The 26,769-nt window shown below is 44.0% G+C and overlaps 1 protein-coding gene across 6 annotated transcripts in view; it reads right to left on the bottom strand.

The window, feature by feature from the left end:
- The window catches only part of nrxn2b (neurexin 2b), a 690,784-nt gene that overhangs the window by 582,211 nt on the left and 81,804 nt on the right, over positions 1-26,769 (bottom strand). For all 6 annotated transcript variants that reach the window (XM_047590093.1, XM_047590084.1, XM_047590056.1 and 3 more), the window contains exon 2: positions 23,721-25,101. In XM_047590093.1, the coding sequence (XP_047446049.1) occupies positions 23,721-24,432 (712 nt within the window). In that variant the 5' untranslated portion in view covers positions 24,433-25,101. The remainder of the gene's footprint in view (positions 1-23,720; positions 25,102-26,769) is intronic.

Below are 26,769 nucleotides of genomic sequence, written 5' to 3'. Positions count from 1 at the left end.
TTACTCCGACACTGAATTATTGCCATCAGAATCATTATGTGGTCCGGTAGATGGCCCTGAGGTTTATTAGCCGGCTCTTTGCTGTCAGCCAAGAGAGCCATTATCTTATTGCCTTTAATGTCAGAAAAATAAGGGGGCAAGGTGGGTGGGCGACGACGACGACGGCTGCTGCTGCTGCTGCTGCTGCTTAGGGCCACCGTTCTCGACTCGGAGAGAGCCGAAAATCCAATATCGCCGGGGAAGATAGATGTCGAGGAGAAAAGATAGATCTTAACTCGAAAGCTATTACAAAGTCTATTGTTTTTCGATGCTGATGTAAATTACCCCGAGCAGCTTCGGGCGCCATTTTGCATTCCATAATTCATGTTTGCCGCGAAAGGAATAAAGTAATAATAACTTTATGTGCGCAACACTTCTCTAAAACAGTATTGCATGCTTTCATAATCAAGACAAACCGCTGAGGCGTAAGCATATGTGACTGGGAAAGTGAAATCTGGGGTGCTGTCATAAATATCACCGTCGTAGCTACGGAAACAAGTGGAAAAAAAGTATCAGAGTTGTCGATAGTCTTTACTTTAGTTAGGGACACGTGAAAGAATATCAGTCTAGACTGTGGTTCGCCCTTCAATTTGATTTGCTCGACTTTCCGAGGACGAGTAAATCAGAGGTATTTTGTCATGTCGTTTTCCCCCCATCAGGCCTTGCTTTTTAGCAGAATCTATTCTGTAACATGACTCTGTGTCATACTTTCAGCCAACTAAGTGTGTGTTTGGTGCCAAAAAAATAAAAAATAGCATGCGGCATTGTTCTGCCCTGCCCCGGTGAACCATGCTAATGGAATAAACGGTCTGGAGTTCAAACGGATGCTTTGTACGAACGCACCCCGAGACAGGGTTTCCGTCCACGGCCGACGAAAACCTCGGACACGGAAAGATCACAGCGGAGCAGAAAGAGCAGACTTCAAAACCGCGGCTGTCTCGGTTAAAGTCAACCACTGCGGCATAAACCGGAAAAAATCACTGGAGAAACCCTCGATGCGGCGGCGGCAACATTTTGCGTGAGTCTTCCGCGGAGTCTCGCCCTGTTTCTTAGGATTCAGGACATCTATTTCCACCTGAGATTCATGCATTATCGTCTGGACCGGCTCCTGACCTTGGGCCCCCCCCCCCCATTGTCCCCCTCAACTGGATTAAGGCATTCATCATTCCTTTATGCGTATGTGGCAACAGGAACACAGGCTCCGCTCCATCCCTCAATGAGACAGTGTTCACTGAACCAGAGGGAGGGAGTACAGAGTTGCGGCGGTGGGTTACACCAAGCCGCCGTTTCGCTCTTATTCACCAGAGTGGAAGGGAAACTGGCTGTGGGCAGTATGAAAAGAGTCACGGTGCGGGTTTGTATGTGAGTAAGGGGGTGGGGGGGGCAGTGAGTAACCAAACAGTGAAGATCAGCGGAAGGTGCAACGGGAATCAAGCCGAGTGTAATTATAGGCTCTGCCTCAGACCAGGACATCTCATAGGCATAAGGATGACATGTCCTGGTCTGAGTGTAGTTGCGTTCCCATCATCTCTATTGGCTAATTACAGGCTAATTAGCTGGTGTTTTTTATTTCTGTGGCTAGGCTAATTGTATCTCGTTTCTGACATAGTTAGTAGCTGACCACTGGTCTGCTGGTTGGTTCTCCAGTTAGACCTGTCTTCTAAGGGAGTTTTGCCTTAGATCATGGCACAAGGGATTGTAACATCTCGTTCTTTGTATTAATGAATAGAATAGGTGGGATGTCAAAGATGCAGTGGTAGCAGTTCTATCAAAGGCCGCTGCAGACACTTCTCAGGCTGAGGTCAAGTTCGATGTCGGTTCAAACGAGTACGGATGTCCACGACATGACAGGGTCTCAGACATTTCCAATGATTTGAAATGATAATATCATGACTTACTTCAAGTGACAAGTGCAACCAGGCTTTAGTGTACCACTTTTAGGATATGTTTGGGTTTAGTATCCTGCAGCAACGTGAATCCTCCTCCACAAAGATGCGCAGCACAAAGTGTACCACGTGTCCGCCGGACTGAGCTATTTCTCCTCGGTCCGTGTGGAGTTGATTCAGCACAGGTGTCCAACTCTCACTGCAGGTCTGAGACACCGTAGCATGATTCTCTCTAGTTTTCTTCCTTGCGTTACCGCTGCAAATGCCTAACTGGGATAAATCAGGACTTTTTATTCCTGTCGCCCTTCGTAAAATGCTGATATATCACCTCCCGACAAGGAGTTGGAAAGTCTACTCGTCCTCTGCTGCTGCTAAAAAGCCTTCGTTTGGACGGACCTTTCCTGTTTGAAGTCTTTCATTGGTTATTTAACACATTTTCTATAGGTAATGAAGTTGCCTTTCTAACTCTCTGCAAACAAAGCTTGATGTATTGACTGATGGTGTGGTCGGTCTTCGTCTGGCTGATCGAGTTGCATCTACTGCCTCCTTAGAAACGTTCAGTCTCGACCTGATTTGACGTTTTGCCTTTATCACGATGCTACTCTCTGACCCTCAGCATAAATAAACCAGTGCCACTAAAACTCATGTAGTGTAGACCGAAATGGGAAGACGTTAGTTACAATTTACTGTAATAACTACAGAGTTATAGCACAGCAAATCAACATTGTTTAGCATAACAGATATAGTTATACATGCACATTAAAAGAAACTGCTTAAAGCTTGTAAATGCACGGGAATCTAATAGCAACTGCTCCAGGGAGTGTTCACTAAGTTCTTGTCTGAACACAACAGATAAGGATGGAACAACTCCTCTGAGGCACCAACCAACGATCACCGTAATAGTTCTTTTCTGGGGTAAGTAAACAAGTTCAGCTGCATATGTGTGTGAGGAAGAAAGAGTATCATTTTAAGATCAGTCTACTAATTTGAACCTGCTATCCAGCATTCCCAACTGCCTGAGGATCTGCCAGCGAGCATAGACATTTTTAAAAATGAAAATGTTTTTTTTGATCCCCCCAAAGAATAATTACCTCTTATGTGACAGCTTGAGCCAAAGGCAGGCCTTACAGCATATCCAACGCTGGCACCTAAACTCGCCCCTCACTTCACCCCTCTAAACTCTCCGAGATGTGAGCGCTGAGCGGCTCTGTGATGCGCCGAAGTGTCACAGACAAATCACTGACGAGTGAAAGTTGACTGGGCCTGGGGCGCCCTGCCAAAACCCTAAGAACAAAAGAAAGGTCTTTCGAGGAGACAGGTCGGCGGTCTCTTTTATTTTTCTCCTCCTCGCAGCAACACCGACTAAAAAGCTTAATCATGTATGTATACAGGTCAGACAGAGTCAAGAGCAGAATATATTTTTTAACAGGCTCTTAGTGAGGTTTATTTTGGGACCAGCTGGTAACCTATTCTCTGAGTTTTTCCTCTGCTGCCGGCTCCCTGTGTTTGGACCAATCACCCTTCGAGGCTACCATGTAATTGAAACTTTTGGACAGTCCATGATTTCCTTTGGCTATGTCACCTGTCTAAGATGTAAGAAAAACAGCAGCTGGGCTCTCAGCTCAGCTTCTGGCACTGTGTGCTGGCTTTGGTCAGCGGCATTAGGTGAAACAACAAGAAGACAATGGCCATGGACACAACATCTAACAGTACAACAATAAAGCTTCCAAAACACAGCAATCAAATATTAAACAGCAGCCTTGACCATTAAACATTTAGCTGAATATTTTGAGTATATCCTAGTTTCCTGAATAGGGGGGTGACATCCACTAATGATGATGCATTTAATTTCATGCAACAACGCTATAATGATAGAGAAGGTGGCAAACTGAACCCTTGCAGGCAGAGTTGCCTGTTCGTTAGCACAGGAAGCTTTTCAGTACATTTTGTCCCTGTCACTGTTCAACTAGCAAAACTAGCAATTTAATTTAGTTTATTTAAAAATGAAATGATTGAATATGAGTAGAAATCTGCGAAATATGGCCATAGACTGAAAAAAGACAGGATTGCTAAGATCAGAAAACACTACTACACTACACTACTCCCCAGAAATGCAACTACACATCACAGAGACACAAATCGCAGGAGTTGTTATTGGTCCACTTGGTAATAGATTGTTTCCACTTCAGTATTTCCCGACTGCTTCTCCATCTCTGCAATTTTTGAACCGATTGTTTTCAATCAGTTAAGAAGAAGGCTACCTACACATTTTTTTAAACATTTGAACACAAACAAGTCATTAGCAAACGTTAGCAGCTAACTGGTGCTAGCGGCGTTGCATCAGTTAGCCATGAACTTGTTCATATTACCTTAAGACTGGTTTGTATTATGTTAATTCGTGCTTGCTATCTTGTTACAGCTACAAGAGCAACCATTAGGCTATGCTAATTCAAAGTTGTGGTCACAGTATTAGCTGACATTTCATGACAGAAGAACTAGGGGAATACCGCAGCAGGTTAGCATCTGATCAGCCATAATATAGGCCTGTATTGGTCACATTTATGACAATATGTTCTGGTTAGGGATGTAAACAATTAATTGACTATCGATTCGATGAGAATTTACTCAATTAAATGAACTGAGTTGCCAGTTAATCGATCCTTTTCTGCGGGATCTCTGTTTAAACCAGGCTTCAGAGTGTGGGCAGGACAATAATCACATCACACAAGGGAGACAGGAGCTGTTGGTGAAGAGGCAATAAAGTTACTGTTACCTGTTGTATACTGACCGGATTATGCACCATCGCTAAAATGCCAATGATCAATGTGAATGAAAGTGACCCGGTGTCTCAGCGCCGTGACCAAGCTTTGATCAATACCCCGGATCTGGAAATCATGAACTGTCCAATCATTAGGAATTCATTTGGAGTAATTGTGATTCACAGTATTTTAATGACTAAGGTCTTGCAATTCATGTGTTCGTCTTTTCCTGTCTGTCATTGTGGGTATCCTCACTGTGCTGGAGGACGATAACAACACAGCCCCCTAAGTACCCTTTGGACTGATCTATGATTTAAACCTTAAGTACCCAAAGGATCTCAAGTACACATTTGAAACTGTTCAGAAGGTTTCCATGGAGCTTGGTGCAGACCTCTCTGCAACAGTCAAACTCCTCAAAAACAAACTCCTTCAGTGAACACACAAGTTAACTGATGATGCTGGATCTGGAATTGTGGATCTCTAAGAGTTCCTTTCTGTATATCCAACTCCAATTTACTCTGTTACTCACTCTCAACTCTCTCACGTTTGATCTTTTATTCAGTCTCAGAGTTTACAAGAATAAAATGTAGCGTAAGTTGACTCCAAGGACTGGGACAACTGGGTCTCATTAGTTTGCATTTACTTGACCCCGTTGGAAGGGATTGCCCAACTTAAAAATTCATCAAAGTTTGTTGCCTTGAAATTACGTGTTAACCGAAAATTTGCATTGTGATGTAAATGTTACCCTGATATAAACATTTGAGGAGCATTTTCCACATGATCTACTTATGCAACCATACCATCAGTGAGGCAAGTCCAGATGATTCAGTTTTTGCAGAATAATAGGAATATGCATCAGCCGTGCCACCTATTCTGTTCTATTCTGGTACTGGAAGAAAATAAAATAAGGCCCGCCCATGTCTTTCCCAGATATACCAACCCACACGGACTCACTTGTAGCAAATTTTGTCAAGCACAAGGGGAGCAACAGTGTGCGGTCAGCACTACCAGCAGCATTTCATGCCAGGCTTCTCAAAGCAGCAGAAGAGTCCAGACTGTCATTTCCACATCAGTGGTATTCTACCTGCTCACTGGCCTGCTCCCGTCCCTGCTGCCCGCCACCTGTGCAGTACGACTACACACACAGTCTCGCGCACACGTGGCAGCCAAAAAGCAGGCCAGATCGCAGTGGTTGCTTGGCTGAAGACAGACGGAGAAAACATATCCATCTCTAGCTCATCAGCTCATGTGGAATCCGAGTCTGGTTAGGTTGACACGTTTTTTTTATTTATTTTATTTTTCCTTCTTCTTGCATGCATGCGAATAAAGTATAAGCTCCCATCTGAATTTATAAAAGCGTCTGTCTCACACTGGTAAATATCCACTGTAGTCACAGCTCAACATTAACACCCTAGTGGGAGAGGATAAAGGGATAATACCAGGTTGATCATTCATTACCAGCTATGTGGGTGTGGCTATTGTGTCTCGCAGCCTCGTCAGTATTGTGACTAAATATTTATTCTTGAAATATCTCCCCTTCTCTTCAAGGCTGCTTCCCCCTCTCAAGACCCAAGCAGCAGCTTTGTCAGCAGCGGCACAAATAAAATGCAGGGAATTAATCCTTACTCCCATCTGCCCTTACTTTACAAAATCGCCCACAAAGTCATCCAGGGATTCTTGCGTCATGGTTTGTTTTTTTTGAAACTGAAGCAACCCAGTGGTGCAGATGGTGATTTTCTATGCCTATAGTATATATGAGACAAGATCCCCACTTAGTAGAGTATTGTCTATGAACAAGGAAAAGCACAAATCTGTGCTGAATAGAAGTGGATGGATGGGAGTGGAGCTCCAGGGGGAGGCGGACTGCAGATAGCTCTGAGTTACAGGGAACTGGATGCTCCAACCACCTTCAGCGGCAATAAAAAAGCCCAAGAAAAGAGGAAGAAATCCTTGGTCACACAGTGCAAACTGAGACACACCGAACGGCTGAGGTAACATGAAGTCGGAAGTATTACGCGGATTACAGTATCAACTTCAATCAATCCGTTCCACTACATATTTGATGGAAGCTTTGCGTGGCGATGCTGGATCATGTAGCTAAAAGTCCAACAGGGAAGATAATCCAACCTCTAGTCTGTAGGAGCTGGCATCCTCCCACTGTTCTATGTTCAGTGGAAAAATAATGAGGTTAAGATTTATTGATATTCAATCGCGCACTGGATCAAGTGCCATTCCCGGTGACTGCTTTCAGGTGAAGTGAATTTCTGCCGATGGGAGCCCCAAAGAGCAGGGGGAAATGAAATCGCACTAAAGCCAGCTCCGCTTTTTCATCACAATGAGGATGGGCGCATGTATTATCCTCTGGCAGGGAAAAGGGAGAGGTGAACTGTTGGTGCGTAATAGACCTGATGTGGTAAAGTGCTGAAAAGGTCAGTGCATCTTCTCGAGTTAAACCAGGGAGAACAGCTCCAGTGACAATAACGTAATAGCATTTTTTAAGCTTGATCAGACACGTGGGCAGCAGAACAATATTCTCTTTGAGACCGGGAGTTCTTTCATCCCCCTTCTCTCTTTACACTCTCTTGTTTTGTTTTTTTGCAATATTTCACAATTGGTGACTTTGTGTGACTTTGTTGTTCTGGTGCACCTAAATTAAACCACGGCTGAACAACCAGCGCTGGTACTGTAACTCTGAGCTGTAACGATAATTCAAAAAAAAAAAAAAAATGCGCTGCTTAGTGAAACACTAAGACAACAGCTGGCAGAGAAAACGGGGACTAGGAGCTGTGCTCATTGTATGAACTTGGCGTGAATCCCGAGCATAACAAGATTAACCCTGTTTTCGCGTGAACTATGTTTTCTGCGTCTGCAGTGAAATTGTGCAGTTCCCAACATCCGAGATGACCTCCAATCTGATTCAACACTTTGGTTTAACTCGTCCCTTGGCAATAGCCCGCACACAAGAGAGGCATGAAGATAAATGCCGGCCGTTATCGCCGGCGCGCATTGCCCCTGGCATCCTACCACTCGCAATTAGTGTAGTATGTGTCCTTTACGGGCGTCGATAGTCAAAAAAGGCCTTTAATGAGAAGACACTGAGTCAATATTTACCTTCCCTGCTTGGCTTGTGAGCGGTGACGCCAGAGGATGTGTGTCAATGTGTTTGTGTGTTTATGGAAATGTGTGATTAAGTTCTTTTGCCTGGGAAAGATGGCTGTGAATAAATGCGGCGCTATGTTGTGATGACTGCTCCAAAATGGAAAGACTGAATAATTACAATGATTTTTCCGAACGCCATAGCCAAGTCTGTTTTCTTGCATCACATTATCTGATGAAACGGAAAACTGCCATCGAGGCCCGTGTGTGGCTGTTTGGAGGGTGAAGCTGGATGCCGAGAGGAGAAGAGGTGAAACGCTACCAAAGAAACAAAAAAAAAAGCAAACGCCGTTGTACCTTTCTTTGTTGTGCCTTTTTTTGTAAATTTTTTCCATGCCATCTGTCAGGCTGTCTGTGACACAAAGAATCCCTGCTGAAGGCTTCACCACTAACCGGGACCCACACCATCCACTTACATATTGATTGCCATTTCTATGCATTCCTACAGATGCGCAGTGCGCTGACTGGCATGACAATGCGATGCCCTCCCATTCTTCGCAGCGTGCCTCTCAAGCTGTTCCATTTTCTTTGACAAATATCACCCTGGGCTATCCATCAGCTCATTCATAAGGCGATGGCAATTTTGTCAAAACCACTCTCACATTGTTACGTGACGCAGCATCTTTCTGTCTACCAATTACTGCCAATTAGGTGCCCTCTTTATATCTCTGTTATGACTGCACCGTCGATAGGGTTTGCATTTTTAATTTCTCCAAGGTATTTGGGATTAGTAGGATTTAAGAAGTATGAAGGAAATGTCCTCATATGTGGACACATGGATTATTTCACTCTATGTTACAATAAATGATATCTCATTTCATCTCATCTTCTACTACCGCTTATCCTCACTAGGGTCGCGGGGGTTACTGCAGCTTGTCCCAGCCGTCATCGGGCGAGAGGCAGGGTTCACCCTGGACAGGTCGCCAGTCCATCGCAGGGCAAACACAAAGACAAACAACCATTCACACTCACACTCAGGGTCAATTTAGAGTCATCAATTAGCCTAATGAGCATGATGAGTCTTCGGAGGCGGAGGGAAACTGGAGTACCTAGAGAAAACCCACACAGACACAGGGAGTACATGCAAACTCCCACACCCGTAATAAAATATCAAACTATTTTAATACCGGACATGGTTGCACAAAGACATTATTAATTAATGAGATTCCAATGTCCTCAAACGAGCACTTGCTAATTAGCTGTGAAGACAACAGGCCTGAATGAAGTAGGATAAGTTGCCACAAACCTAAAACTTAGTGTCCCCATATGAGGACACACGGTCTTAGGAGGTTAAGGCTCATTTAAAGTACTGCAGGACATAAACACCGTGACCTACGTACGAAGGCTACGCCGGTGCGAGGAATTTATCGTTGTATTCTTATGAGTCCGGCTAACTCCGTAACAATGCCACTTAATATCAGTCTGTCAATCGCAGCTCTTGTGGTTTGCGTAGTTATTTTGGTTGAAGTTCACGTCTGCATATGCTCTGCACTGTCGCCAAGTTACGGCGTCAAACGGACGGAGAAACCCAAACCGCCCATAACTCTTTACTATCTCCCCGTTCACTTGGCTTCACTACAACGGATTTGGGAGTAGTCTGAGAGTGCGTCAATGAGAGCAATTACTCTGATTGGCCATTCATTTTAGCAAGCCAGTGCACAAGAAGGGAAATGGAAGTTGCACTTTGCAAATATTTCAATGATGACGTGCCCATCTGCAACTCTTACAAAAAGCATGATCGAGGTAGCACTGGTTAGCTGTTAGCAGCTAGTTTTATTTTGCTGACCTAAAGCAAAATCAGATTTTGATTAATTTCTTTGTCGAACTCAAGCTCAAGGGCTTGAGAGCCCAAGCCGAAATCAATGGTATGGCTACAACCAGTGAGCTACCAAAAACTACACAACGCAGCATTTGGCTGATAGGGAAATTAGGCTCCTCATGAATAACAAAAAGGTAATAATTTTGCGCATATTTTGTTCCAGTTCTTTTGCTTCCGTGCTCTCATGTTGCTAAAGTCCTTCACCGAGACTACTTACATAATGAAAATATGCTAAACTGGAAAATGGAAGTAGTTGAGACCAAAATTAATGAGAGAAGTTTTATTCTCTGTGTTGTGAAGTCTCTCTCAGCAGCGTGGCAGGAGAGCGTTGATGAGCAGCAAGCGCAAACAGCTTGCAACTTGACTGACGGCATTACAGCAGCAGGCACATCAGCAATCAGACCTCATTTCCGAGTAATTTGGTGTCGCCGGTGCTGCATTAACTCCATAGGTGGTCCCGTCTGTTTGGAAGGCGAAATTAATAAATAAAATGTCATAGAACTCGCCCGGGTTCAGAGGAGATCTATGAAGTCGTAATGAACGCCACCGTGTTTGTGCAGGAATCGGCCGCGATGGCACCTTAGTTCCCGCAGGTCGTTTCAAAAGGCCAATTTAAGTCCCACACGTTGTGATCAAGGCCTCTCCTTTTCACACGCTTGAGTGTAGTGTATTTTGCACCTGTATTCACAGTCACACACTCAGCGGGGGCTGTGGGACACGAAGCGAGGTATCAGAACCTTCTGCACTTCATATATCAATATTGTCACATTACAGTAGCGGGGGTCTTCGGCTGGTTAAGGAGAGGGATTGCAGTGCTCTTCTGTAGCTCAGCTGGCAGGTGTTTGATTCAAGTGGGAAGAAGGGGGAGGGAAGCGAGGAAGGTATTCCTACGCAGTGTTGACAGCAGTGCTTTGGTTCAAACGCTTCTTTTTTTCTTTTTTTTTTTAATGCTTTCACAACTTTTTCACCTGACACTTGTTTCCTTTCACGCTTCTTCCTTACCTCCCCATGCATTTCGTATCTCAAAAAAAATAAAAAATAAAAAAATGGCGCCATGTGAGGATGTGAGTTTCACATATCTGGCTTTGCAGAGAAAAAGGCTGACTGAGGTAAAAAAAAAATAAATAGTTTCTCTTATATACATTGCACAATAAACAAGGCTTACATTTAAGGTGCCGCAGCAGCTAAAAATTACATCTAATTGTCGGCTCGTGTGGCGTTGTGGGTGAAACGGTGGGCTGTTCACACAACTCCTGAATCATCTCCATTGATCCCTTTACTGAGATACGTTGGATACATGTTAATGTGTATTTAAAGAAATTTAAATTTGTGGGGGAAAATTAAAAATATATAAAAATGTCTAATCAACCAAAGATTTTGCGACCCCCCTAGAGTACCTCTGCGGACCCCCTAGGGGTCACGGACCCCCTGTTGAAGACCTATGATTCAAGTATGAATATAACTGATAAATAATTCACATTAACTCCCTTTTTCTCTCGTTTTCTTCCAGTTTTGACCCAGTCTTGTTAAATAATTCTACATCTCCATGGTTTAAAAAATCAAAAGCACAAACATCGGGTTGGGAGTATATTGGCAACCGCCATAGTATTATCATTGTATGGGAAACACTTTACACTTATGCGTAAAGGTGTACAGGCATTGTGCAATCCTTAAAAACTTGAGTCATTTAGTTTCACTGACGACGACCCTCGAAAGGCGCAGCCACAAAAGTGGTCCAATTACATGCGAGTTGAACTGAGAAAGACCAATCACGCTGACAGATCGAGGACGGAGCATTCCATGAAACCTGCGACCGTTCTGGTCGGCGGGAACATTTAGCTGTTGCAGCTGCAAAGAGAGCAAACAACACTGAGCTAGAATATGGGAAAATAAAACTCAAACCATAAAAAAATAAAAATAAAATGAACTATAAATATTTTATGTGAGCCTTAACATAATACTGTTGACACATAGCCAGCAATATCCTCTGCAAAACTGTGGCGTACGGGAAAGAAACGGACGGCCGGCAACTGCGGTGTTCTCTCATGATTACAAAGCGCTCTAATAAAAAAGTGCAAGAGTTAAACAATATTACCACATGTGGCTGAGCGTAGAGAGGAATATAGTGCACAATGGGAAACCGGTTTGTCAACCAAATTGTGTAATATTGTGGCTTTTTATTCTCGTGACCTCTTCGACTCAAAACAACGGTTTTCCCATTATTATTTGCTTAGTTTCATCTATAAAGTCACTGCAGCTGTAGATGCCATTAGCCCTGTATCCTAGCATGTGTGGCTGTTTTTAGCAAGATTGTGGACAGTGGAACTCTCACAATTTACTGCAACAACTGCATCGTCCCCATATATATATTTATATATATATATATCCAAAGCAGATCTGAAATAGCTATTTACCTCAGTTTCTGCTGACTGCTGCATCTGTGAAATCGCCTGTCTGTTAATTAACAGCTTACACAAATAGCCAAGAGACCTTAGAGCTTGAAAAAAATAAATAAATCAAGACTAACCGCATGAAGCTTTGCAGCGACTTCTGAAAAATCCATGCATATGAAGTTTAAAGCCATCGACGCGAGTGCATTTGGATAACGATGCTCGATAGTTAACACGGTGAAATACGTTATCGATCCGCTCCGTTGTTGTGTTAGTTAAGCTGCCTAATGCTCTCTTAAGGAAGTATGTAATAGTTTAAGAAGAGATCAATGACGGCCTCGTTGGTAAATGCTGCGGATCGCGTTTGCCTCACGTTACATTAGACTGGACAGTGTTCGGTGTCGTGTACGGTGACGCTGCAGAGACACGTGATCCGAGGAAGTCAAAAAATACTGTCACAAAGCTTTTTACGAAGGTTACCTTCACAGGCTGTTTTCTGTCTTTGTTTTTGTTTTGTGCCCGTTTCTCCCACACCTCTGCGATAATGGGGATGGATAGCAAGTGACATGTGACGGGGTTTTGCGGGAGCCAGACCTCCCGCTCAATTTTCTACTTGCGGAGTGACAGCAGGGGTAGAGAGCAAGCTTTAATTGCATTTGACGGCCGGCCACATTGGCAGGGACCTTCATACTAGAAAAGACTCACCTGAGAGAAAAAAAAAAAAAAAAAGAAAAGGGTGAAGGAGAGGAAGGGCAGGATGCATCACAGTGACACCCGCCCACGCACACTTGCATCCAACGCTGCCGCCCCCATGGCAACGCGCAAGTCAAAACAAATGCGTTGTGAGAGTCTTAGCGCTCACCGGGTCCTTTGAGTCAGGCAATTTAACCTCACTCTTTAATCCAGTAATGCTTGCTTTTTGCCTCCGCAAGGGAAAAGCAATCTGCATAAAAGTATTCATACACTGCAAAAAAAAAAAAAAAAAAAAAAAATGGAGGAATTAGGGGATTAGGGACTTAAGGAAGTCACTCATCTGGAGCAATTGTTACCGGATTCTTTTTTTAGCTCACCAAAGACCAGTTTAACACGGGATCAGAATCAGTTATTGGAGTGTAGATTAATATGTGGGCTCGACTTACAAAAAAAAAAAAAAAAAAAAAAACACGGGAGCAAAATGTGAGCGCGCCTAAACGGTAAGTGAGGCCAAGACATGTAGCACCTTCTACCAAAGTAGAGGGACTTGAGGAATATTAGAAACCCATGTCTAAGTAGTGAAATTTGGCCGCTGTCTGTTCGGGGAGGCTGGAAATCTATCAGCCGCAGAACGGAGGCCCTGGAGCGGGTGTCCTTTGAACTCGGGATTGCTCAGCAAGCAAAATGGCTCAACAAAGTGGAGGCTAGAAAAAAAAATACATATATATATATATATATATATATGAAAAGAAAGGGTGGTAGAAAATGAGCCAAAAAAAGTTGTAACTAAAAAAGGTGGTGAGAAGGCCTAGAGAGTGGCAGATTGGAAAATATACATTTCATACGAAATATGTCAGAAAAAGTAATATGTAGCTAGGTGGTTTTATTGTATTCTCCTTGGTAGGTACTGGCTAAGTATGTTCTACCGCAAAACACTACACTTACTTAGATCCATGATGTGGTTAGACCATAGACAACATAAATATCGAGGTGGAACTGCTCCTCTAAAGTGAAGCCAAAGCAAGTAGAGCTCCCCCTGGTGGACCAAACTAAAACCCTAAAATACACGTCGAATGTCTTTTTTTTTTTTTTTTAAGGATGGTTTCGGTCAGTTTAGGTAGTCAATATAATGCTGCTGCATGTCCAGGTGTCACTTCTTTGGATAGGTTTCATCATTTAGCACTGGAACGGGCTATGACTTGGATTACTTTGTTGAAGAAACTGCGGTTTCTTTCCTAACCTACTGTTACGGAAGTCTGAAAGATGTGCATCAGGAAGCGACCGATCATCATCTTGGTGGTTGCCTGCCTGCGCCACCAAGATGGCGCCGCTGCAGCGTCCTTTCCCAGCCACTCGCTCTCAAATCCTCGGCTTGTAGCCGCCGCCGTGAGGAGGGCTTATTTTCCTCCAGGAGTCTGGTAAAGGGTGGGCTGCCATTCTTTTGACCTTGCATTCTCCTGTTTGTGTTAGACAGGGAGGTAAGCTGTTGTTATTTCGTTTGTTGATTCTGGTTAGGTTATCTTCATTGTGATAGATTTGCTTGCTTGTTATTTTGCCCTCCGCCCACCCTAAATCCTTGCACTATCAATCGGGAAACACATTGTAAATAAAGGCAGCTGCTATGAAATCTCGACAGTCTGTCTGTAGGGCTTACAGACCTGGGTGCAGATACGTTTTTTATTTTATTTTTTGTTTGTTTTAAAAAGAAAAATCAATTTGATATGATTATTTACAATTATTATGTTATTATTATTTAATGCAGTGTGTTAACTCAAATTAATTACGAACTACTACTGAGTAGTAGAGTATATACCTTGGATTTCTCGTATGTTACACAAGAATTAAGCCTATAAGGAGAGAATCTACCTCTTAAACGAACAGTATATTATGCTACATATGCAAAAAACTCTGAAACCGATAAAATAGAAAATCTCAGCAGTGAGATGCTGCGGACAGCTCCGCTGGACGTTCACGGTGCAGTTGGTTGGTGAAGATAAAAGCGTCGGTCGTTTCAGGGTTCTATGGAATCTCTTCAGGCGGCCGTACAGTCTGCAAAGCCCTCATTAGCTCTATACTTATTTATGTATACAGGACAAGTTAATTGGGAGTTCAGTTATCAGGCGGCGTGGCACCCCTTCACGGCCGCACACTCCGCCACCTCCAACCCCTCCTCCCCCCGCTGTGGTTGCCAGTGGGGAGACGCAATTATCACCATGATGTACGACTCTTTGGTATCCTTTCGGCGCAGCCCTGTTCCATCACTGCCACTGTCCGGCTGTAATGTCGCGACTGAATTTCAGTGCCCCGCCACACCGGACTCGCATTACCAACAACTATGAGGCATTAACATTGGGGACGTTTAGGCTGTTCCTGCATTTTGCATTTTTAAACCATCTGGTCACATTTGCTGGAAAATCTGCTTATTTGTTATTAACTGTTATACTTTTTTTCTTCTCTTTCAGAAGAAATGTAGCAGACACTTTCAGGATTACAATATAGAATTGCAAAAGGTCAACACGGTGCTGCGGTAGAAAAAGGAAAGTCTTAGGCTTCCCTGTTTTGGGCTCTCCTTTATGCCAGGGCCGGATTTAAGATTTAAAAAGGAATCTAGACCTGCAAAACATACAGAATGTCAAGTTCACAGGTGTCGTGGCATTAAGAGGGGCGGTGAGCCCTTATCGTTTGTGAATTACAACGGCTGATAAACAAGATTACCCCGGCTTGTCAGGGAAAACGGCATCTGTTCACGACATACAGCGGTAAAACACCTCTGTGGGCTTTTAAAAAAAAAAAAAAAAAAGGTCCGTGGGTGTATGAAGCCGAAGCCTTGGCTCCCTAAACTCGCTCAGACGTGGGAGCGCAATCCCAATATGCAGGGTCCGGGCCAGTTAACCACAGGACTCCTCCTTTAATCCAAAAACTAAAATAAAAAGTGATGATGAAAGCGATTTGGGGATTAGTGAGCAGTAATGAGCTAAGCAGCTGGTTCTGAACACGTCTTTATTTGGAGCTGCCAAGTGGAAAAGGGCTCCCGCGTCAATCTTTTTTTCTCTCATAAATGCTGATAAACTGTGTATAACGCTGCCAAAAAATGGACATTCAGTCTGACGCCCAATTTTCTGAGACACTCCTGGATAACATTTCTCGTCTGAAATAGACGTAAAGCTTATGCAAATTAACCAATTAAATCATGGAGGGCATAAACAATAGGCGACTGCCTATCATCTCCTGAAAGTAACACGACGTTTGCACGCATAATTAAATAACAACGCGCTTCTCATTTATTAAGAAAACTCATTTACATGACTGATATTACTCTGATATTACTGGTGTAGGTAAATCCTTAACCCCGTTTTCTTAACTCCTGACTATTAGCGAAGCATTAGCTGTAATGCGAGTCCTTCGTCAGAGTCGTCACAGGATGTGTTCAGGCGCACTACCAATATGTAGTTCACCTGTGACACACCAATGCCAGGTGTAAAAGTTTCCCAGTAGAACATTGAATTGTCACAAGATAGTCAGTGTTATTCACGTCACCTGTCAGTGGTCAGAACGCCACAACAATATTGTAGTTGTGATGCTAAAAAATTGCAACCAATTGAATACCTGTCCTTCTCCAAGTGAGCCTACTGTGGCATCGCTTGATATAAAACAGCGCCTGTCTAGACCAATGTTGGGTTTGTCGTCTATTTGCTGCTGCAGAAATATAGTAACGCTGCACAGTGGGCTGAGTGGAAGAAGGCTTGGTCCCTATGTGGATATGAAGGGCTCATCTAAAGCAAACAGAAATAGGTATGAGATTATTAATTGATGAAAGCATAACCAGGAACTGCTGAAAGTTCTATATTCCACACACTGGTTCTCTACAAAGTGGCCAGCACAACCTATGCATGTCTACAACACCATGGAAAGTCTCTACCTTCCTCAACGGAAACAGTGAAGCTATAAGAGGTCAATAAATTCAGTATTTGATTATTCAGGAGTGAAGTCTAGTTCGTCCCCAGAAAGAACTGTCTTCCAAGGAACTGGCGGCATGATGAAATGCTTGTTTTCAATGAATGATGCATTTCCTTTACAGTCTGTTGGCTTTAAACCTTGGCAGGCTGATAGACTCGGATCTGACCTTCAACAGTCATATCAAGTCAGTCACCAAAACAGCCTTTTATCAACTTAAGAACATATCCAGAATTAAAGGCTTTATGTCCCAAACAGATCAGGAGAAGCTGATTCATGCCTTCATCTCCAATAGACTCGACTACTTAACGGTCTTCTGACTGGACTCCCCCCATAAAAGTATCAAACTGCTGCAGCTCATTCAAAATGCTGCAGCTTGAGTTTTAACCAGGACAAAGAGATCACATCATATCACCCCAGTTCTTGAGTCTTTACATTGGCTTCCAGTCAGCTACAGAATAGATTTTAAAGTTCTGCTACTGCTTTACAAATCACCGAATGGTGTAGGTCCAGAATACATGAATGACATGTTAATAGAGTACAAACCCAGTAGAGCTCTGAGATCTACTGACTCAAGTCAGACAGTGGAGCACAAAGTTCAGAGTTCAAACCAGACATGGTGAAGCAGCATTTAGCTGTTATGCTGCACACAACTGGAACAAACTGCCCGCAGAACTCAAATCAGCTTGTACTTTTTTCTTTTTCTTTGCTAAATTTTTCTGTTTCATGCTGCTCTTTTCAAATGCTGTGTCTTTATGTAAAGCACATTGAGTTACCTCTTGGTATTGAATGCGCTATATAAATAAAAATGCCGTTTCTTGCCTTGCCTGAAGTGTCTCATGGCAACCTGAAAGGCTGCGCACAGTTTGCCGAGCAAACGAACATATTAATATCATAGGAGTCATTTTTATGAAGTCATTTAACCTCTAATTACCCTGACATGAGAGCTCACAGCTGACCTACCCTCCACTGCAGTTTGGAGGTCGACACCAACACAAAGCCGGGGTCAGAGGCAGTTATAAAAACAATGGCCTACAGTGACTCATGGCAGCTTAATTACCAACCCTAATGGTAAAATGTGTGCTTATAACAATCGCAAAATGCAAGCTAATACCATGGTTAAGGCGGGGAGGTTGCACCTGCATAGATGCAGAAAACAAATACATGTTTGAGGTAGAATGCAAGCCCTGCAATCTTCAGTGATATCAGAATAAAGCAAGTGTGAGGTAAAATGGCACCTTCAATCATGCATCCTATCTAACCAATGTCCAACTGAACCCGAACCCTAACCCCTAACATTAACCCTAACCCTAGCCACTAACCCTAACATTAACCCTAACCACTAATCCTAACCCTAGCCACTAACCCTAACATTAACCCTAACCCTAGGATGAGCGACATCACTGTTATTTAAATCAGTGCTATGGGAGGTATGGACTCCCAAAGCAGTGGAAGAGAAAAAAAACAATGTCTCTAAGGGAGATGAAATGACTCAACCTCCTTAGATTACAAAAGCTTCTGCTGTCATTTTCAATTTTCAGATTTTACCAATTCCACTTTGGGCTGAAATTCATCATTACAAAGGATTTCAAAAGAGTGGAGGACAGTGTTTTTTCGTACTGAATTAAGCTTGTCACAGATATTACCATCTGGGAGTTCAGAGAGTTGCCGGTAGCACTTCCACTTTTCTGCATTCACCGCGCCTCCTTCCCGCTTCTGACCAATCACAGAACAGGAAAAAAAAAAAGTTCTGCCCGGTAGACGCGTTGAGAGAACAAGCTGCGAGAACTTCTGAGCGACGGCTGCAATAACAAAATGACACCAAATATCTAGTCTAACACAGCCTTTAGACCTTTGTGGCTAACAGCTTCCGTTTTAATCATCTGTCCACGCTGCGCTGTAGTTTGCTAAATTTGCGGACGCTGAATGGGGATCTGTGGTTAAAGCTCGGCTCTCCGCTTCAGGCGGATTTTAAAACAACTTCTTGTCTCAATCTCTCTGTTGGTACGCTCTAATGCGTACATCAAAGCCTGCCACTTCCAAAGCATTATATTCATGAGCATGCAGCAGCTATCAGAGAAGAGGGCGGTGGGGGAAAACCAGTGTTTCTGATCAGCGAATCTCTCTGCGTCTCGTCTGTCCAGCGGTTAATAATGCTGCACTCAAAGGGAGTTGTAATACTTTGTTTGACATCATCTTTTTAAAATCCAACCGGTTCTACTGTCCAGCCTGGCCAATTTAAGATAGCAAATAATATCAAAGTTTGTCTGCTGTTTTAATATAACGGATCAATACATCACGTTTTCTCTTTTTTTTTCGCGTTTCAAATTGGGTTTATGGAATAACTTAGGTGTATTATGAGAGGCTAGAAAAAACTTAAAAATCAGTGCCAGTAAAGCAAATTCTGCACCAAACCAATTTTGCCTATCGACCTTCAGTCTTTTGACTGGTGATATATTGCACCGGTTCGAAAAGGTGCGGCACTTAAATCGTTAAATTCAGTTGCTTAATATTGTAAGCTTTAATCCAGAACCGCGACCGAACAACTGTAATGTGCGCGAGCATTACACACATTACATTAACACATATTTTCTCCCTTCAAGGACCTTTATTTGGCTCTCTTTGAAGAAGCGCTATCTTTCCATGTCCTGCAGTTTTGTGCAATTATGTGGGGTCCATGAAGCGCGTCGGTTTTATTTATTTACTTTTTCTGCCCATTAGCTGCTGTTTTGGTGATTCACATCCCAGTGCTTCTTCTCCGCCTACATGTGAACAGGCTGTTTTGGTCTGTTTCTGCATAAGCAGTCCCTCTGTTAATGAATTTAATGCACTGAGTGGCAGCCTCTGTACATTCAGGTTGGAACTGATCAGCTCCAGACGACAAAATATTAATTCGCTTTCATTATAGCGGCAAATTCAACTCTGACGGACTGTTAAAGCTACAATATTCCCATGTACTTTTGACTTAGGAACAGAGTCCCAGTAACCTTTCTGAGTTGATATTTCTAATATTAAATTTAGCCTACATTTTTTGTTTGTTTTTGTCATTGTTCGTCTTTGACTTACCGTAATAACGTGGATACTGGGTTTAGTGACAAACAGCAGCAGGCTGTGCAGTTCATACATGAATATAATGAGATGTGGTTTAAAGTCGAGTTTGGTTGTTTTCAGCATCAACTCAGGTTTGTCAAGAAAATCCACACATACCGTAATTCATGTATTAGATGTGCCAAGTAAACATGGCGCTGGGTGCATGACCATCTTAAGGGAATTGTGGGAACAGTGGATTCACATCAGGTACAAGAGATGAATATTTCAAATCCGGGAAGAAAATTTAATGTGAAACCTGACAACTGAAAGAAGATTTATTTAAAAGCACAGTTTTAACTTCTTGGTAATGCCGCATTCCTCTAAATGGAGCATGTTATTTAATTGGACTGTCCAATTTCTCAAGTTTTCTGTATTGAAGCTTTGGAATATCCTTTCTAATGATAGCATGAGTTAACGCTCTGTCTCGTGTGTGCTGTTTGCTGCGGGGTCTAACCGAAGCTTTTATTTATTTATTAGCAGAGAACCGTATCGGAGCCAATTTTTGTGTAGAAGTTAAAAGACTAAGAATAAATCATTGGCTTTTAATTTTAGAATACAAATATTTGAGCAGATTTTTCTTTTAGAAAAGATCAACATATCCTCCCTATCTGCTGTGCACTCAAGTGGAAGAAGACTTCTAATAAGCTTCAAAACCCTGAGCACATACGACCAAACTAATTTACATTTGTACGTCATACGCGGGGCAAAATGTATTTTTAATCTAGGAAACATCTTGTCCTTCTGAGACAACCAACAACAGGCATATTAAAGTAATAAATAAAAGATAAAAAGAAAGAAAAATGAAAGCTGCAGAATCCGTGCATCACTAATTTTAAATTGTGTTTTTTTTTGTTGTTTTTTTTCAGACATCTAGGAATTGAATCTTTTCCTAGCGATTGTAAATCTCTCAGAAGAAGAGCATCGGCTAAATGGCTGAGTGATCAACGAGTGCATCATGAATCATCTCGAACTAGACAGATAAATATATTGCGAGTGCCACATCTCATCATTAAAAATGTTCCCATCAAATGATGCCTCCTTCCTCTCTGAAGAGAGGAGGCAGCGGCGGCGGCGGCGGCGGCGGCGGCAGCTCTTTCAAAATAAGCTCTTGCTTTGACACGGCCCCTTCACCAGAGAGCTAACACGGCGAGACATGAATTTGTTAGCACAGACATCTAAAGGGTCTTAAAACCAAGTGAAAAGAGAGCGCCGAAGACCTTTTGCGTTCCCACCCACGTGTTAGATAAAAGGAATAAATACACGGCGGCACTGGCAGTCAGCCATAATGACCCAATTTGGAGCCCTCAAACCAAAGAACATCTCGGAAAAATAAATTAACACCGAGCAAAAGTTGCCGTTCCTTATTCCTCTTCCGCTTGCTGCCTCGTCGGGCTCCTCTTCCCTCCGTCACCGTTCTCTATCTTACTCTCTCCATTTCAAAAGGACAAGTGCTTCCTGCAGTCACCGTAGCGCCGCATTGGTATTCTGCTCTCAGTTTCTGAGAGTTTCTGCTTCCAGCGGCCGCGCGGCAGCAATCTGACACAGAGGCGCAAAAGGCCGGGAGGGAGCCGCGGAACACAAGACGGAGAGCCGGGGAGAAGGGAAGACCGCGCGTCTGTCGAGAAAGCGACATCATCGGCGCGAGGGGTCTCTGAACAGCAATAACCCGTCCGCGAGGAGGGAAAGGACTTTTGATTGGCTCGGAGGGGAAGAGAGAAACAATGCGGCCTCACGAGGCGTCTGGGACCGCTCTAACCTCCCCGCGTCAAAATAACTCCGAGGCTTTGATCTGAAACGAGTCCGCACGCTAGGCTTTATTCTTATTACCGCCGCTCCGTCCAAAGCGCTGAAAAAAAAATTGAACTGAATATTTTGTTTGGGTTGATTACTTTCTTCGCCGCAGTCGACGCTTATCTCCGGGCGCCACAAAGATGCAGCACTTCAAACAATGGGCGCGTGACCGCGGGCAAAAAATAGTTATCTACCTTTTTGAACGTGCTGTAATTACAAGTCATTTCATCACGCGGGACAAGGTAGGAGCTGCCGAGTCTATTGATTATTCTGAAAGCCCCCGATGCAATATTTATAGGATGTGGTGATAATGTAGGATGAAGAGCTCCCCCCGCTCCCCCACCCACCCCCGTTACAAATGATCGAGACAGAGTGCAATTTCTGATGGCCGCACGGGGAACGAGACAATTCGCAAGCAAAGTGTGGAGGAGATGCGGACAGGATGAAAGAAAGAGAGGCGGGAGATAAGTGTGGGGGGGAGGAGGAGGAGAGGAGCAGCAGTGGTACGAAGTGCTGACAGCGGGTAAAGGTGAATGAGAGATAAGTGGAATGAGGGAGTGAACTCGGGAGTGAACGGAGAGGAGGGCGGGGTGGGGAGGGGAGGGTGGAAGTGGAGAGCTCAGATAGCCTTGAGAAAAGGAGGAGGAGGAGGAGGAGGAGGTAGGAGGACGAGAGGGAAACGGAGACGGATGAATGTGAAGGAAAGAGGGGAAAAACTATAGATATGGAAATGGGATGTGTCAGTGAAGGAGGGAGCCAGAGGTTTTAAAAGAGAACAGAGTTTGACGTGAGCTGACAGCACGGGAGCGCATCCCGAGAGCAAAGGGAGGCAAGAGCGGCGCGTACGCCCGAGACAATAGGTATGGAGAGAGACGCACGGAACTGAGGGGAAAGAAAGGAGAGTCTGAAAGCAGACGTACAACGTATAGCCTTGCATTTGAATTATTCAGCAGCTTTGATGTTAAATATCGTTTCTTTTTTTTCGACAAAAATAAATAACAGCCACATTCAAAGCAGCACCTGTGCCACGTCTCTTGTTTGAGACACATAATCCCAAAGAAAGCGCTCCTCAACAATTTAATCCTTCCAGCAAAGAAACTTCTTAAAACTAGTTTAATTATAGTGTACTAAAATAAGCAGGCTTTTCAGAGATCCCCTCGTCTTCCCTCAACTCTGACCTCGCTCAGTCAGCAGAGAAACAAGTCCCTGCCACCTCTCCGGGAAAAAAAGGGTTATACATATTGCTGCAAGTTTGCCAAACTGAATTGTTTATAAGTTCTTATCTGACAGCACTTTGAGCATCAGACTTAAAAGAGGGTTAGGGTGGTTCAACCGTAAACCTAACCCCTTTTTAGAAGGTTAGGATCCTCTTTTAAGAGGGTTAGGGTTAGGTTTAACTCTTAGGGTTAGGGTTGACCCTTAGGTTAGGGTTAGATCCTTGGGCTAGGGTTAGGATTAAGGGTTAGGTTTAACCCTTAGGTTGGCGTTAGACATTAGGGTTAGGGTTAAGTTTAAACTTAAAATCGTTACTCATAACAAAAAGCATCCTGCAAAAACCCCAAATACTTAGGGTTAGCAGAATAACACCTGTTGGACTAAAGCCAGGGTGAAAAAAGTGTTAGGGTTAGGGATTAACATCGAAACCACCACATACACTAGATATCTTTCACTGTTAAATGAGACTTCTTGAAATCTCCATATTTCTACAGCCAGAATTCATAATGCTGAAGAAGAAAACATTATTTTGGTATGCAGCAACATAGGATATCAAAACCAGAATTGCAAGATGATTTGAATTAACGTTGTCATATCTTACCCTGTCAAATTCCTGAGATTAATTTTACCGTGTGTAATTGGCTAAGGACTGTTTATTTTTGAATGGTGAGGTCCGGAGGGTTGGTGGGTAAGCAGATAAAACATGTGTATAATGTTAATTAGAGATAAATGTTGATACCGCTGTGTAGAAAATGTCAAGAAAATGTCAATAAAAACAAAAAAAAAAGAGCCCAATCTCCACCAAGTTTTTGAGTAACAATGCAAACACGCCTCCGTGTTAGCTTTGAAATGCTAAGGATGAGGATGCCCAACAATGTCCCAGGAACAAAGCAAGAAAAAGAAGCAAGCGTAGCTGATGGTTCCTTACCTTCCTTGCAGTACTTCCCCTTGAAGCGAGTATGGGTGCAGTCACAGTGAACTTCTCCATACTGAATAGAGCAAAACCCTCCATTTAAGCACGGGTTCTGTTTGGTGCAGAGGTACTCCAGGTCGCTCTGAATGCCCTGGCTGTTAAGCAGAGTAGGAGGCATCTCCCCCACCTTCAGGTTGGAGATCAAGCCCAGGAAGGGCGGCTCGTACTTCACGGTGCTGGACGTCAGCGCGGAGAGGCGAACGTCCGGCGGGATGCCGCCGACGAACAGGTCGCTGACCACGGCCATTTCCTTCCGCTTGGACTTCACCTCGGCCACCTTCGTCTCCCCGTCCACCATTAGCAGGGTCTCGCGAAAGTTGCGGGTGAGCAGGACCATGTGCCAGCGGTCGTCGTTCACCCGCGTCTCCATGTGCAAAGAGGCGGGCTCGGCGCAGTGGATGGCGAAGCGCAGCTGGAGGCGCCCGCCGGCTATCAGCAGCTCCAGGAAGTCGCAGTTGCCGCCGTCGTCCAGGTAGAGCACCAAGGCTTTGCTGATGTTGGTCTTGAGGCTGAAGCTCAGCTCGCCCACCGATCCGGCCTCCCAGCGCCCGTAGCGCGCCCACTGGCCCGGCGCCCCGCCGAACTCCAGCATCGTCACTGTGGTGAGCAGGCTAAGGAGGGCCAGGGGCCACAGGGGCCAACACAGGAATCTTAACCCCCTCGTCATGCTCAAATTTCGGAATTTTTTCCCTTTTCGACTTGATGTTTTACAGGCCTAATGAAGCACGGAGATAAGACCTAGCTCCACTTGTGACTAACAAATTATAAATGTAAACAAGTATAATTGTACACAATAAGGCTGGGATTTAAAGCTCGATGGGTACGTAATCCTCACAAGAGCCCTACTCCAATTTTCCTGACCAATAAGCAGTTTTTCCTCTTCACTGTGAATCTCTCTAATTCTTGTTCTTATCCTGACTCTCTCCTCCGTCTCTCCATCAGTTAGCGCCTCCGGGACTGAGGAATAGCAGAAGAGTAAGAGGGGGAATATGATAATTTCAACACAGCCGGTTCTTCAAAAGCCTCTTGGTCTATCCTGGCCCCGAAAATAGAACGTTCGTCTCCACAATCCAGATCTCCGAGCAATTTCCAGGAAATTTGAGCTGCTGCCAAAAGCTTGGGGGGAAGATTGTGATCTTTCTTTAAGAGGAGTGCAAGCAGAAGAAAAGCGGGAGGCGAGCCGTCGAGCAGACGGGTATCAGAGCTCGCTGGTGTCTGCCGGAGCGTGCAGCACGTTCATGGTTTCAGCACAAACCCATTCTTCTTCTCCCGGAACTTATGGAACACGAAGATTTACGCAGGTATGGGCTCCATGGTTATGTGGGCAGGTAGGGATCTGGAAGAAGCAAACACAACAAGAAAGCATTAAATTACAGTGTTACTGCAACTATATAGAACAGTTCATGACATATGGGCCATGTATATGAGCCAGACCAAAGTAAGTTAATCGGCCCCCGTGTTAAATTAATCTGCCTTTCATCTGCTTTGTACTATGCACTATAAATAAAGATCCCTACACAGCGACAGCCAAGAAAGTGTCTTGCACGGTTCCATGTACGTCCCAAAAGCACCAGAGCAAAATGAACGTCTTATTTCATCTCTTCACTCTCATCCAAGACAAGCGACTCTCCGAGCATTAACATATTGGTTTCATACTGAGAGACGGAAGCGGCCGTCCATACATTTTTTTGTTGGCAGCATTAGTGCTGCATTTGATAAATCGCACCGCCCCACTGCAACACACACACTATAGACATGCGTATGCAAACACACACATCATTAAATCAAATGGCATTCAGAGTGGAGTGCAGCAGAGTCAATAGCTATCTGAATAGCTGGACTTGACCCCGGGGCTCGACCTAATCCCTCGCCATTAATTCTCGAGTGAGATTTAATTTCCATCGCAGACAGTCTACAATTAAAGCTAGTCTCACCCCTGCTCGCGCTCCCATGCGCCACCCCGCCTGGTTTCGAAGTGACAGCGGTGGCGGTGACGCCGCCGTACGAGCAGGGGAGGGTAGGGAGGGAGGAAGCGAGGGAGGGGGAGGGAGGTTAGGGAGGAGGCTGCATAATCATGCTACCACAGGGGCGAAGCTTAACGTTAACATTAACGAATATTACGGAGGACCAGAGGGGACGGATGCAGCAGTGAGAAACAGAGGAGGAGAGGAAAGCAAATAATCTAGGGGCAATTAGTTGTTGAGTGATGTTCACAGTGCTGTCTTCATGTTGAACTCACGGGCTTATATTTACAACGAGGGAAGCGCGAAAGGCGTCGTGATTAAAGGTTGTTAGGAAGAATTCGCTTGGACAAACGCAATTCAGTTGTTTGCCGTTGTTTGTCGAGAGTTAACCCGGCCATCCCGAATCCTTCCAAGGAAAATCAAATACCCCACACACCTGGATGACACGTATAGAGCATAAGCTGCGGGAGAGGGTGACGCTCAACGATCAAAACCTCAGTTTACAGTCCTGTGGCGTCGAAAATAGATCAGCTTCTGTGCTGCTAAATGTTAGACAGTCAGACAAAATCTCTTCTAAGATGCAGCAGGCGCAGCATGCCTCTAGGGGTGATAAAAACCAGGCTGGTCTATTTTTGGTCTCTGAGTGACAGAGCCCAATCTTTGAACAAGTCCTGCTTATGCTCACATGCTAGCATACGCACACATTCAAATTTCATTAACCCCCGCCATGTGAATAGTTGAGTATAATTAAAAGACTACAGAGATACTGTACATATACATATGCATGAAACACACATTGTGCTATAAATGTACAAAGGACAGAAAGAAAAATGTGCACCATGCAGTGTTTCTCACAAAAGTCCTCACAAGAGAGGGGAGTTCTACCAAAAATAATAAAACCCTTAAAGATTTGTATCAGTCCGTCTCTAAATAACCATCATAACGCAGATAATGTGGACAAATACAATGCCTGGCCAAAAAAAAATAACAAAAAAAAATAGAAGTTGCCACCTGGATTTAACTAAGCAGGTAGGAGCCTC

The sequence above is a fragment of the Mugil cephalus genome, chromosome 1 (genome assembly GCF_022458985.1).
Source record: "Mugil cephalus isolate CIBA_MC_2020 chromosome 1, CIBA_Mcephalus_1.1, whole genome shotgun sequence".
Taxonomy (NCBI): domain Eukaryota; kingdom Metazoa; phylum Chordata; class Actinopteri; order Mugiliformes; family Mugilidae; genus Mugil; species Mugil cephalus.
The sequence above is the reverse complement of the archived record's forward strand: the minus strand, read 5'-3'. Positions and strand labels throughout refer to the sequence as shown.